The sequence below is a fragment of the Labrus bergylta genome, chromosome 24, assembly GCF_963930695.1.
Source record: "Labrus bergylta chromosome 24, fLabBer1.1, whole genome shotgun sequence".
NCBI classification, from domain to species: Eukaryota; Metazoa; Chordata; class Actinopteri; order Labriformes; family Labridae; genus Labrus; species Labrus bergylta.
Window position 1 is genome coordinate 3,469,561 of NC_089218.1, and position 13,494 is coordinate 3,483,054.

Genomic DNA, 13,494 nt, shown 5'->3' on the forward strand with positions numbered 1-13,494 from the left:
TCTGAGATTCTTCTTTTCAGCTGAAGGTGGAAGTTTTATTTGTAAAGTTGCTCTGGGGAAAGATGCCAGAAGGTGCAGACTGCTGGGGCCCGAAGCGTCACATGGTGATGAATTCCATGAACTGTACATCGGAGCTGCTTCAGGTGAGTAGACGTAGTCTTCCTTTTTATATATTTATTTTGCCCAGCACCCAGAACTCAACGATTTGGATTTGCATGCTGTTTGATAATTTTTGTATGAACACGCTGTAGAAAACCTTTGAAAAAACGGTTATTTAGTGTAACTCACAGAAGATGACAGTCACAAAGTTGTGTCAGGGAACTGTTTGTGTTCTTTATTTTCATGTTGTCAAAATCAATCATGGGGAAATAGTTTGTAACATTTAATTGTATTAATCCACATGTGGTGAGTATTGGAGGCAGCAGAAAGGTGTTTGTTGTGTTTGGAGCTCTCCTGCACAGAGGAAATAAAATCCGTCAGGCTCTGTTCTACTTAAATATCCTCCTGCTCTGATAAACAAGATGAAGATGAACGTTTGATTACGCTCTGATAACAGCCTCCGGTTACTAAATATCACGCTACGTTATGAATTTATCGTCTTGTTGAAATGTTCCAATGAGAAGCAAACATCTTATTGTCCCCATCGACTCTCTTATATGAATCAAAACATTTAAATTGCAACCACATGCAGAACTATACAGATTGTGTTTAGTCCTGTGTCAGCCGTGCAGATCGGTGCTAGAATTATTAGAACGTGCTCAGCAAACTCTTAAACATAAAGTATCATGCTCTGTCAGCCAACACAGACGTAAAACATTCAGACTGGACTGATGATGAGGAACCATCTCTTCTTCCTCAGGCTTTGGTTGTCAGCTCCTCGTCTTTCCCGGCTCTTTCTAAGGTGGAGTAATACTCCAGGGCCTGCCGCACCGGCTCCAGAATATGCTCCTGCACGACAAAACGACAGCAGAAGAATCTCTGGTTGTCAGAATTCAGACGCTTTCATTGAATCTTATCTGTTCTGACTCTTTAAGAGCACTGGTGATGTTTTACCTCCAGACAGGGGAACAGCTTGGTGAGCTCGCTGAAGAGCGGCAGGAGGACAAACCGGATGAAGCTGGTCTGAGAGGACGGTTTGGACACTTTGTCCCGGTCCATGAAAGCAGCCACCGGGAGACCTTTGAGTTTCTCTGTGTCACTCTGCACGTCGAAAACGAGAACAAAGGTTGTCACATTTTTTGATATCTGTACGATTCTGCGGTAAACCCTAATTTCCACCTGTAAACATTTAGAGAAGTGTTGCGACTTAAATGTGAATTCTAACAGGCTGTTTGCAGTCGCTCCTGAGGCTGAGATTCCAAACCTGGTTGAAGAACTCCTGCAGCAGACAGTCCAGCCACTGCTCAGCCACGGCCATCGGCCTCGCCTCGTTGGAGATGTCGCTCACCTTCACCATGATCTTCATCAGCTGGAACCAGAACCAGACACACAATCACAGGTGTGACTGTTTTTAACTCTTCAGAAATGATTCATCTTATAGCACGATTTTTAAACGATTGAAATGTAACTCTGACACCTAGTGTTTAAAATGGGTACTGCAGTCCAATGTAAACATTGTAGAAAACTCTTTTTTTTATAAGCTCAATTAAAACCTCACACAGCTTTCAACTTATTCAGGAAACAACCTTCAAGGTGTGTTTCTGTACCACTTCTTTGTGCTCCTTGTTGTTGAAGTCGAATGCCGGCTGGATCGATTTAAACTTGTTCAGAATTTCGTTGTGTCTCGCCATGTCGGTGGCCAGAATGCACCTACAGGAATGAACAATAAAACAGAATTAGCAACACGACATCATCATCATCATCATCATCAAAGTGACAGAAGCTGTTGGTCTTACCTGATCATTCCTCCTCGGACGAGTCTGTACTGCTCACTGCTCAGGTTTTTCAGGATGTTGCACTCCGGCTGCAACGATATAAAGTATTTTTTAATCTGTTTCAAACTTCTTGATCTCAACTAGGAATGTTTACTTTTGTTTAACAGTTAAATCATGCTCAAGGAAAATAGATTCATGATCCCTTTTTCCGTGTTATTAATCAAAACATGGAGAATGTTCTTGTGTTAAAGTGTAAGGAGCATCAACATCAGAAGTCCTGACAGACTCTCTTAAATCAACTGACCTCAAACTTGATATCTTATCGGAATGTAAACAATATGGCAGGGAGCGAGAAAACTGTTCTGTTACAAATCTTTGCTGCTCCCTGTTCTTTTATTATTCTTTGTACCTTGGCCAGAATGCCGAAGGCGACAGCACAGTGGTGGTTTTCCAGAGGTGAAATGTCATTGTAGCGAATAGCTAAGTCGGTCTGAGCGTTGATCTGTGTGATTTTTAAAGCGAAAAAAAAAACGATTAAAATCCAAACAATCACTTTCATCATGAGACAAACGGATTCACGCTCCAAACAGCTGACCTGGAAAACGTTGTTGTAGCCGGGGTGGTCGAGGTCGTGGCACAGAGCCGAGGTCAGCATGATCAACAGGTCAAGTCTTGGTAATCTACTCCTGAGGTCGGTGAGCCAGATCAGGCCGTACATCTGCAGACGATCAGCAGCAAGAAAAACAGACGAAATCCACTTTAATAAACATGAACTGTGACCCTGCACCTGACACCTCTCTGAAGATAAACCTCCTACCATCTGAGTGACACAGAAGCAGTGATGGAAGTTGTGGAAGGGGATGCTGTTGTAGTGACAGTACACCTCAAACAGGAAGTTCTGCAGGACGTCCAGCTCAATGTGGAACGCCATCAGGAAGTCCAGGTCTGTGAACATCACCTGGAGGAGCACCAGCATCTCCGCTTCCTCCCACTGCCTGTTAGAAACACCACACACACACACACACACACACACACACACACACACACACACACACACACACACACACACACACACACACACACACACACACACACACACAGCTGTGACAGGTGGGTGTGTGAGCATGGGACAGTGTTTATATGTATTTGTGCTCACCAGTTGTCGAAATTGGGAGTTTTCAGATGCTCTCTCACTTTTTCCGTCACCTGCAGTGAGCTACGGCAACACAGAAGGGACACAAATTGCTCTAGACTTTATTTCAGACCCATAGGTGCATATTATTACTTTTACTGTTGTGGTGTTTGTCCCTTTCAGGCTCAGGTTGTTATTCTAAGTGTGAGACGTTACAGAAAGGATCCCTACAGAGAAAGATCTTCTTCTTTTTTTTACAGAGTGAAGATTTTTGAACATAAAGGTCAGTCTCTGTATCTCTGAGGGGATCCTTTCTGTCAATAATCTGAGCCTAAAATAAAAATGATTATTATCAAAACTGACTGAATAATGATACTCATTCGCAGTGAAACCAGACGACGAGGTCACCTCATGTTAGTGAAATTCTTGCGCACTTGCTGGTGCTCCTGGTCCACGCTCAGATGAGGCGTCGTGGGTTTCTTGGAGAACTTGGAGCGCTGATGGTCGCCGTCTTTGTTGAAGAGACCCATCCAGTTCAGGTGCTGCACACTCTGACGGCAAAGAAAATCAAACTTCTTCTTTATTGTCAGAAAAACCTTTCAGGATCTAAACAATGTGTGATGTGCAGGGAGCGAGTTAAAAGCCCAAACATCCTCTAAAGGGCCTTTCAGATTGCAGCTCTATAACGACCACTTCACCAACACAACACACATTTCTGCAGCTGTCGCTCAGCTCGGCGGCGTGCAGATATACTCTCATAGATTGAGGTATGGATAGTTTGGGGCCTTTTGTGAGTATTGGGGGCTTTGTTTCAATGATAGAAGGAGTAAAGTGTATTTTTGGGATTACAGTGACACACCTCCAGCTTCCTCTTAAAAGACTCCACTTGGCTCTTCAGCTCATCGATGATGTCCGGAGTTTTCCCAGCATCTTCCATGACTTTGCTCTCCAGGTGTTGCAGCCTGAGGACGGAACAAAGAAACTACAGTGAGCCCCTCTCACCCAGAAAACACTTCATTTAACCCCCTCCTCAGGGTATCTCACCTGCTCTCTATGTCGTCCAGCTCTGTTGGCATCCCCACACCTGCACACAAACAAATCAAATGTGATTGACTTATGAAATGAAGTCAATACATCTGAAAGGTTTAGAATGAAGACAGGCAACATGCTCGCTAGGTAGAAATGGAAAATACTGTCGTTTTTTAACTAATTAGGAAATAAAATAAAGACTATTAAGAGATACACTTGAACTTCTTTGACTCGTTAAGAAATTATCGGGATTTGTTTGGACCAGAGAAGGTAGACGGTTTTAAGGCACCCCCACACAGCTGTTTTGGACGCCCCTCGGTTTGCCAGATATGAGAGCAGTTATCAGGTCAACAGGTGTTGCAGTGATGGAAGCGGGTCAAGAGAAGTGGTTCAGATAGAAGTGATTGTACCCGACCTAAAAAGCCTCTGCATGTTTCTAATAAGCTCCACGAGCTGAAACGTGCTCAAACTAGGATCAATATTGGAGATGCTTTTGAAAAATGGAGAGAGGTTAGAACACAGAAAGGTTTACAGACCCATGCAGAGCTGGCTAAGTTGTTATTCACAAATCTTTTCGACTTGTCATTCTTTAAATTTGGGGCCTGAAATTTTCGAAACCTGCAGCATTTTACAAAAAGAGTGAAAAAGTAGAAACATTTTTAAAAAATATTCTTCTTTCTTTTCTATTTTAGATCACCTGACTTGATTTATTCTGTGCCCGTCTTTGGGTCTGAGCTGGGGCACATCCTGCAGGTTGGGAACTTGGTCCTTCAATAAATACTTTATATCAGTGTGAATTTATAAAAAGACGATTTTGGTCTGAAAAAAGGAAGATCTTGAGGGATGTTTTTCATCCCAAACTGCATTTCTTATAAATCAGCGTCATGCTGTCTCAGACGAGGTCGCTCACTCTGCAGGTCTGACGCCACCACCTCCAGTCGGTAGTACGAGTCCTCGCTGTTGGCCTCCAGCCGGGGAGAGATCTTCACCACGCTGCCGTTTGTGTCGTACAGCTTCAGGATGTGGTTAGACCCCACCTCCGCCGCAGCCCGGAACAGATCTGTCATGGGGAGGGTTAAAGATTGTGAGCTCATGACTAAAGAAGTTTGATTTCAGCATTGTTGGCTTTATAAGAGTGTGAGATGTAGATCGATGACCAGAAACAAGAGGAGAGAGGAGGACAACAGTGAGTTTTTATTACCAATCACAGAATGATTTATCTAAAGTTAACATTAAAAAACAAAATGCTTTTATGGTGCACATAAACCGTTTTTTGTTCTGTTATTTTGTCATCTTTAAAGCTCGAGGACTCAACTCGACGTTTTTTGAGGTTGGCACATTGTTCATCACTGAGTGAGGATTAGAAGAGCAGAGAGGAGAAAGCTCTCACCAGACGACCTGTCACCCCCACATGGACGTCAGGCTGCAGGATGGATGCCACAGGAACACTCAGAGTTATTAGAACAGTCTCTTAAACATGCTCCTTTACCATAAATATCTGACTTAAATTCCTCTTTTAACAACTTCTAAATTGCTACATAGTTTTATTTATTGAAATTGAGATGACGTCATTGAAACCCGCTCGGCCCCTCTCTCTTACCTTTGACGTCTGCAGCTGAGTTGTCGGCTCCAAACTCTGCATGCTCCAGCCTCCCATTTACCATAAAATGAATGATTTTTGTTGTCATCCTCGGACCAGGTGGGACTTGACCAGCTTCAGTAAGGAAAAATGAGACCTCTTGACACTGACACCTGGAAACTGAAAAGGACCACCTGCAGCTGACAGAGAGCCTACCCACTCACCCACCCATCCTCTCCCCTACCCCAAAGCTCTCATACTGGAGGAGAATATCCATGTTTATGAATCCAGTCTCCTGCTATCATAGATCAGCTAATCCGTCACAGTGACTTGAATTACCCTGATCCGTTTGCCCTTTTTGTATGTTGTATTTTTTATGTAGTCATGTTGGTTGAATGTTTGTCATATTTGATGTACATTTTGTATGTGTGTTGCATGTGGACAAGAGGAAGAGAAGCTGCTGCATTTGTGACAACTAATGAGGATCTGAATAAAATAATGAAGCAGAATCAGATGGACACATTCACATGGTTGACGGAAAGTTTGGACCTCATCTTTTTGCCTTATCTTTTTTATTTGTTTTACTTGGTAAAAACGGCTTTGCTACATCAAAGTACAATACTTCACCCAAAATATTCTGAATTAAAATAACTGGGTTTAAAAACTACATTAAAAGAACAAGTAAACAAAAAACTATTAACTAGTAATTAGTAACTTTCAACCAGTTTTTTTTTTTTTGAGTGACAAATTTTGAAGGTTTGATCCAAGTCCAAACCAAAACTAGATTACTTGATCTAATTTCAGAATCCTCATTTAATCTTGAAGATCAGGATTTCAAGATTTAATCCACTCTGTTAGCTCAATTTTACAGTGGCTGGGAAGTGCCAAACAAAATTAGAAAGTGTGAAACAAATTTACATTTTGAAAACACTTTTACATTTTATAAAACAAATTTACAAGATGTGAAATCCTGCTGAGGCAAAATTACAAGGGGCAGAATAGTAAATCTTGACGGAGAGAGAATGTACCAAATGATGGAAATGACCTGGAAGTGATCGAGTGAGCTGTCATTTTGTTTGTTTTGGCGGAGTTTGTGCTTACAGAAAGATGTTTTGCCTGTGTTGTGGAACTCATTTTAGCCAGATGAATCAGTTTTGCTTTTCTTGTGAACTTTTAAAGGATACCGATGTGACGGAAGTAATTTGTAAATTTGTTTGGGAACTGGTTAAAGTGTTGTTGTTTTTTTATTACTTTGTTATATGTAAAAATGTTTTTCAAAATGTAAATTTGTCTCAAACTTTGTAAAAGTTTTTCTCACTTTGTATTTTTGTTTTGCACTTCCCAGCCACCTTACAATTTAGATCCATTTACTTATCAGGCCCTACAGCAGGGGTCTCCAACAGGTAACTCGGGAGCTACAGGTAGTTCGCGGGCAGGTTTTCAGTAGCTCACCTATAGGTTGACTGACTGTGTTAAAAATAAAAATAAATCTGACTACAGGAAATGCACCGCTTCCCACTATTCATGTATTTGGTCCATAAAAACAAGTGTAAAGTAGTAATGTTTTATTGGACATTGATGTGAATTTTCAGCAACATAGCTTACTATGTGGCACAATAAGTGTAAAATATTCACATTTTTTTCTTTGAATTTAAGATTATTGATAAGCATTGGCTTATTGCAATTTCCCACGTGTACAAACAGCAGCTTAAATCACCTGACGTGTACTATGTAAATAAATGCAAGTGATTTGATGCAAGTAGCTCTTGACCACTTTCATTTTTTCAAAGTAGCTCTCAGATGAAGAAAGGTTGGAGACCCCTGCCCTACAGTGCAAGTGTTAATAGCTCGATTGGAGTATTTTCTTTGTATTGTCCGTTTAGTTTATTTTATTGGATTTTGCATTTGTTAATGGTGAAGAAAGGGGGGTAGGACTTGACAAGCCTGGGCTTCTTCCTATCCCTTCTCGAACGAGTCAAATGTGTATTATATTGAAAATGGCTTTTTATTTTTTTTATACAGATTTTTTATTTTTTTTCATTTGTTTATTTATTTTCATCTATTTTTGAATCGTTCGAAATAAATAAATAAATAAATAAATAAATAAATAAATAAATAAATAGTGTATGATCAGGCCCTACTCTTTGAGGCGGGTGTTATTGCGCAGGCGCACCAGCAGGCGTCGTAGTTCTGCGAGTTTCAACAACACTGCAGGTTCTACGGCGTCTGCCAAGGGACATACGTGATTTACTACGGCGATTTATCATTTTTGTCGTCTTTAATTCCAATGAATGACTTGTGAATCGCAAGCTGTCTGTGTTAGACTATGAAACGCCTCGAGTATTAAACACTAAGTAGTTAAACTACCGAGAGGAAAGCGAGGAAAGAGAGGAAAAGGAGGAAAGACATGCGGAGCTGTGTGAAGAAGTAACGGTAGTTTGTGGCCGGAGGCAGCGTCGCCACTTCGGACTTTTTTTTTTTTTCAGTGACCGACTCAGTCCATCCGGTGAGTGAATATCTAACCGGTAACGGAATTAATAACGCATTAATTAAACCGGTGAGTATTATCACAGCCTCTCCTCCTAACGGGCTCACTTAGCTCAAGTGGCTAACTCTAGCTCACCTGTATTTTTTGATAAAAATCTTGCTAGTAGCGAGCTAACGAGCTAGCACCAGAAGCTAACAGCTACATAAAGTGTTTAACGTTCACCTGCGCGTCACCTTCCTAACGGTCACTTAGCTGAACTCAAATCAGCATTTTATCTGTAATTCAAAGCCTAAAAGTAAGCAAGCCTGATTTAAATCTAATAAATAGATACATATAACTTTCAGTGTTAATTTGCTAGTTTGTAAACTTTGCCTAAATGTCGTATTTTTCTTGTTATGTTTAATTACAGGGGAATGAAGCGGAATGTCCATCGCAGCCACCGTAGGACATTACGGTGCGCGTTTCGGCAACGTTAGCCGTCTCTTAATGCTTATACGTGGTGTATAAACGGGGCTCCTGCAGCAGGTTTCTGGAAACTGAAGGCTTCAGTGTTCAAATCAAGGAGAGGAAAGGCCAGCTGGACGTCTGCTAGTGCCTTGAGTTCACCTGTCAGCAGCAGCAGCAGCAGCCATGGAGGAGGAGGTGGTGAGCATGGAGTTTCTACTGGAGCAGGTGATGCAGAAGGACTTGGGGAAGAGGCTCCAGGTGGGCCAGGAGACCATTGAGCTCATCCTGGACGAGGGGAAGTCCCCAGACCTGGAGCAGGACCAGGGCATGCTGGACAGGATGGTAGACGCAGTGGCCAGCTCCTGGGTCAACTCCAGCAACTTCAAGGTGAGGACAGTTCAAAAGGAGGAATGATGCCTTTGAGTGGAAACTGGGGCGGTAAATAAACACGACACCCTCCACCTGTCAAGACCTTTTAAAAAATAACATCAGAGAGGCTCTTTGCAGCTACACTGTGACAGGGCTGGGCGATATGGACCGAAACTCATATCTCGATATTGTTTAGCTGATTGGCGATACTCGATATATATCAATATGTATTTTATTAACAGTGAAAACACATGGAAAAATAAACTACCTGATTGTGAATTTAAAAAGTAATATTATAAAATAAAAATGTTCCTTAAATACAATAAAAGAGAGAGAGAGGAGGAGCAGGGTGAAGAGGGACAGACAGTCAGTCATCATCAGTGAGATGAGAAAAAGGTGACCTGGCACCTCTGTAACGTTATTTTAATGCAACTTAAACTATATTGATATTAACGTAATTGTCTTACCCTATATCTTGTTTGAAAGTATATCGATATATTTTAAAAACTCGATGTATTTCCCAGCCCTACACTGTACATGGTTTTTGATTTTGTAGACACTTACTCATTTGCAAATGTAAAGTATAAAAGGACCACTTTCAGAGTCCCAAAGCTTAAACTGTCATCAATATATGATTTCATTGTCACCACGACAGGTGGTTTTGCCGATAGTGTACTCTATTGAGTCAATTTTGAGCTTTTTAAAATTATTTATATCCTTAATATGGCTGTCGCGATTCTTAAATGCGATTTTAGTAGAAATACAATTAAATAGTTGTTTTGACACCACCGCAACAGAAACCCAAGTCCCACTTCTTTTTAGTCACTAAAAATTGCATGCACGTGTCACAATCTATAACAAAATGATTTGCTTATTCTACATAAAAGCTGTCCTTTTTTTAGAGCTTTTTTTGGTGGCATTAACTAAAAGACCTTTAGTTTCTGCAATGTTGATTTGAAAAGTGCTTCTCTGTTGTCGTGATAATGGATTGGCAAGAATTTGCAAATGTGAGAAGCATAAAATGTAATTTTCTCACATTTATTCTTGCAGTTACGCTTCTCGTTAAAACAGTAAATGTGTCAGTTTTTCTATTGAGACGATTTCTACTTCCTTATTTATTTTTTGTTTACTATTTTCTGTGCTCCTCTTAGTTTTTCTCACAAATCTTTATTGATTCCTGGTACACTTTCTTTAGAAAAACTACAGAGAAAATGCACATACCACATGTTCTTCCTCAGATGTTTATAATATTTAAGAATGCATTTTCAATCCAGTGTGAAAGAGCAATTGTTAAGAGCTCAAAGTGTGTCATTTTTTTACAAGTGAGTAACTTCATTTGCAAAGGAACAACATGTGATGCCATGAAGGGCTCCAGAACAGCTGATGAATGGAGCTTGTGGTTAAAGATTTTCCAAACTCAAAAGTTATTTTAGGAGTCACAAAAACTTACTGTAGTTTGGTTGGATGTTCTGTTTTTTTTATTTGTTACAAAGAAAGAGGCAGAAGAGACTGAGTGGAGCTGAATACTTAAATACCTTAAAAACACTCCAGAGTCCACATGTTCATACACACATACAGAATACTGATACCACCAATCATATGGCTGCTTGCTGCGCTGCCCTGGAAACGCAGCGTCCTCCAGTCGGCCTAATATCTGCAGGTCTGTAATGGGGACGAGGCTCCCAGGCGAGTGAGGCAGCGTCGATGGCTGGGAGCTTAATTTACCCGCACCATTAGCCCAGTTTCCTTCCCCGTGTGACCGAGCCAGAAGGAGATGAGCAGCGAGTTTTACAGGACTGAGTGTTTCAATGTTTGGAGATCAGCTTCCTGTGTGTCAGATGTGTGTGTGTGAAAGATGCTGGTGGTCTAATGGCTCCTGTTAATTGATCGGAGTGCAGTGAGCAGACGAGCCGGGCCGTTACATAAATTAAAAGAGCGTTGAGCTGTGGTTAAAAACAGACAGCTTAATGGCAGAGCCCGACAGTAAAAGTCAACATTTACATTTACGAGAGCTCCACCGTCCGTATCTCTCCCGGACTTGCTGTGGAAAATATACTAGGAGGCTTGTTGAGAAACTCTGTGTCAGGTCCGAGTGGAAAATTCAGCTGTTTGTGTTCCTACAGCTTCTCCTGGAAATATCCAGAGTTTTCTGTACGTGTGGTGTGGAAGCCCTATAAGGTTGCAGCTAACTGCATTGATTGTTTTATGGATTAATTAAACATTTAGATCAATAATTTTTCAGAAAATGGTTAAAATGTTTATCAGCTTTTCCCAAAAAGCCCCAGGATATAAAGTATAATTTCTATTTTGCTTTATATGATGAGTTTGAAGTGTAAGATAATCAGTTTGAGTTATGTCTTCAGGATGGATGCACTTTTATTTATCGACCAGTAGAGGGTGCCCAATTGTAGTATGACTTCATTTCTTCACAGTTTTTCTCTTTTGTTTGTAAAGAGGTTCCAAAAATTGCACCAGAGACTGAACATGTAGTCCAGGTGGTGCGTATGTGTTGATTATGGTGCTAGCAGGGAAACTCTCACTAGACGTTCATTGAGCTTCCCAAACCACCCCAAGACAAGGAAAGTTGATGGTAGTGGCTCTGATCCCTTTCTGTAAAATGTTCAAACCATCCTCAGTCATGGTTTGGCCTTAGATCAGCGTTTAATGTCTCAGAATGAAAGATTTCATGGCTGTATTTTGATTTTTCATCATAAAAAGTGTGCACCTTCATTATCTGCTGTTGATTTCAATGAAAACTCATATTTCTGACAAATTACCCATGATCCTTTGCTGCCCAGATTCAAATCCATGGCCCTGCTGCTGACATCAGGCAGTAGTAGTTGTCTCTCTTGGATGTAGGGAGTAGTCTGATGCTGTTTTTCAGCCTGTTTACTTCATGTTTGATGGTTTTTGTTGTTTTTGTGTTTCAGGTGGTTTTGTTGGGGATGGACATTCTGTCAGCTCTGGTCAGCAGACTGCAGGAGAAGTTCAGGACGCAGGTTGGGACAGGTGAGCTGCTTCTCATGATACAAAAAACAGTCACTAAATAGAGCCGATAAATTCAGTTTATACATTTATGAAGCTAACGGGTCTGTTCCAGCAGTTAAAAAGATTATTGACTGAAAGTCTGAAATATAATTTATGTTTTAAGTATTTTGCATTTCACAATATTTAAAGGTGGAATAAAAAAAGGGCTTTTTGTTTCATAAATTATTCAAAAAAACATCTAACTTTGATTATTATTATTACTTTTACCCATCATGCATCTCTTCCGTGTTTGGTTTGATTGAGTTTCAGCTCGTATTTTCCTGCAGTCATGCTTCATGATATTACATTGAGATAAATAATTTTCCTTACAATAAGTTTCAGCCCATAAAACATAAAATGGGGCTCTATTTCCGTCCACTTTAAGCAGATTATAGATTAAAAAGTCACTTTTGTTTCTGCCCTCTGTTCCCGCTCAGTTCTGCCGAGTCTCATAGATCGACTCGGAGACGCCAAGGACCAAGTTCGAGACCAGGACCAAGCTCTGCTGCTGAAGATCATGGACCAGGCTGCAAACCCTCAGGTGCTCAACAGCACACGAGTTCATCCAAACCTTTCAGTGTTCTCACAGAGGAACAAGAGGAAACTAAACCCTCCTGTTTACTGAAAGCACACCAACATTTACCATTCTTAGTTCTGTTTTGGTTTCATGTGGCAGCCTTTACAGAGTCTGACTTGATGTATATATTCTTTGTGCTTTAACGTGCGTCCAGTATGTGTGGGAGCGAATGATGGGAGGCTTCAAACACAAAAATAACCGGACCAGAGAAGGCCTCTGCCTCTGCCTCATCTCAACTCTAAATGTGTGAGTAACTCAGAGCAAAGCTATTTAAATAATGATACAAGAATGTGATTTCTATTTTAATGACCTTCCTGTTCTTCTTGTGTTGTGAATTTACATTTTTTATTTTTCTCAGGTTTGGATCTCAGAGTCTGACACTCAGTAAAATCGTCCCTCACATCTGCAACCTCCTCGGAGATCCCACAAGTCAGGTACGACCTGCAGCTTCACACCTGGACAGTAACTGTTGCATTACTGGGCTTTGACTGCCCTCTGCTGGTCGAGTTCAAACATTACAGTTTATCAGGGACCCTCAGACACAAACCAGGATTTCTCTGGGTTCTTTTCCACCAGTGTTGATATACTCTTGTAGAGGAAACATTCAGCTGTAGTTAGAGATGTGATACTTTGCTGGAATCAAACCTGTGATCCACTCCTGCTGTGCTCTGTGTCTGAGTTTGCTGTCTACTGATTGGCTGGCTGCAGAGGTCTATCATCACAGGAGTCACACTTCCTCTTGATGACAGGAAGCCATGCCCTTTAACTTCCCTTCCTGACCCCAAACACGCTTGCACATGTGCACTACAGCACTCCTACTGCAGTAAGAACCAGCATCATTAAAATGATCTGATGGCTATTTTTATTTATTTAACCTTTTAAAGGAAAGAAGAAATCAGCTGGAAACAAAGAACCTCACAGAACGGTTACTAGAGGCTGTTTTCCAGTCTTTTTAAAAGCCTCTTCTCAGAA

General features: G+C 41.0%; 2 protein-coding genes and 1 non-coding gene across 5 annotated transcripts in view; 1 reads left to right on the plus strand and 2 right to left on the minus strand.

The window, feature by feature from the left end:
- Window positions 1-9: 9 nt before the first annotated feature.
- LOC109994758 (high affinity cGMP-specific 3',5'-cyclic phosphodiesterase 9A-like) lies at window positions 10-5,768 on the minus strand. Of its 3 annotated transcripts, none has more exons than XM_065952235.1 (15): window positions 5,636-5,750; window positions 5,351-5,458; window positions 4,946-5,095; window positions 4,051-4,090; window positions 3,866-3,968; window positions 3,415-3,557; window positions 3,031-3,090; window positions 2,692-2,869; window positions 2,470-2,592; window positions 2,284-2,376; window positions 1,896-1,963; window positions 1,707-1,809; window positions 1,364-1,468; window positions 1,054-1,200; window positions 10-948 (listed from the first exon to the last, which is right to left on the minus strand). In XM_065952235.1, exons 2-15 carry the CDS (start codon window positions 5,373-5,375, stop codon window positions 856-858), a joined length of 1,431 nt encoding a protein of 476 aa, XP_065808307.1. In that variant the 5' UTR covers window positions 5,376-5,458; window positions 5,636-5,750; the 3' UTR covers window positions 10-855. The 3 variants fall into 3 exon arrangements, with proteins under 3 accessions (XP_065808307.1, XP_065808306.1, XP_065808308.1); XM_065952236.1 differs by having other exon boundaries at window positions 12-948; window positions 5,426-5,458; window positions 5,636-5,754; XM_065952234.1 differs by lacking the exon at window positions 5,351-5,458 and having other exon boundaries at window positions 11-948; window positions 5,636-5,768.
- Window positions 5,769-7,841: 2,073 nt separating this feature from the next.
- Window positions 7,842-13,494, plus strand: part of LOC109994757 (CLIP-associating protein 1-A) — a 36,688-nt gene continuing 31,035 nt past the window's right edge. Inside the window, exons 1-6 of the mRNA XM_065951899.1 lie at window positions 7,842-8,171; window positions 8,512-8,936; window positions 11,849-11,927; window positions 12,383-12,486; window positions 12,677-12,768; window positions 12,881-12,956. Of these exons, the coding sequence (XP_065807971.1) occupies window positions 8,733-8,936; window positions 11,849-11,927; window positions 12,383-12,486; window positions 12,677-12,768; window positions 12,881-12,956 (555 nt within the window). The 5' untranslated portion in view covers window positions 7,842-8,171; window positions 8,512-8,732. The remainder of the gene's footprint in view (window positions 8,172-8,511; window positions 8,937-11,848; window positions 11,928-12,382; window positions 12,487-12,676; window positions 12,769-12,880; window positions 12,957-13,494) is intronic.
- LOC114921016 (U4atac minor spliceosomal RNA) lies at window positions 11,374-11,503 on the minus strand. The gene has a single exon (XR_003809319.2). It is a non-coding gene; the product is annotated as a U4atac minor spliceosomal RNA (small nuclear RNA).

Excerpts from the sequence above, each read along its gene's own strand:
- LOC109994758 (XM_065952234.1), bottom strand. The coding sequence starts at position 5,723 with ATGACAACAAAAATCATTCATTTTATGGTAAATGGGAGGCTGGAGCAT. Across the intron at positions 2,870-3,030 it reads ACTCCCAATTTCGACAACTG|GCAGTGGGAGGAAGCGGAGA; the intron begins GTGAGCACAAAT and ends TGTTTCTAACAG. Across the intron at positions 1,201-1,363 it reads TGCAGGAGTTCTTCAACCAG|AGTGACACAGAGAAACTCAA; the intron begins GTTTGGAATCTC and ends TTCGACGTGCAG.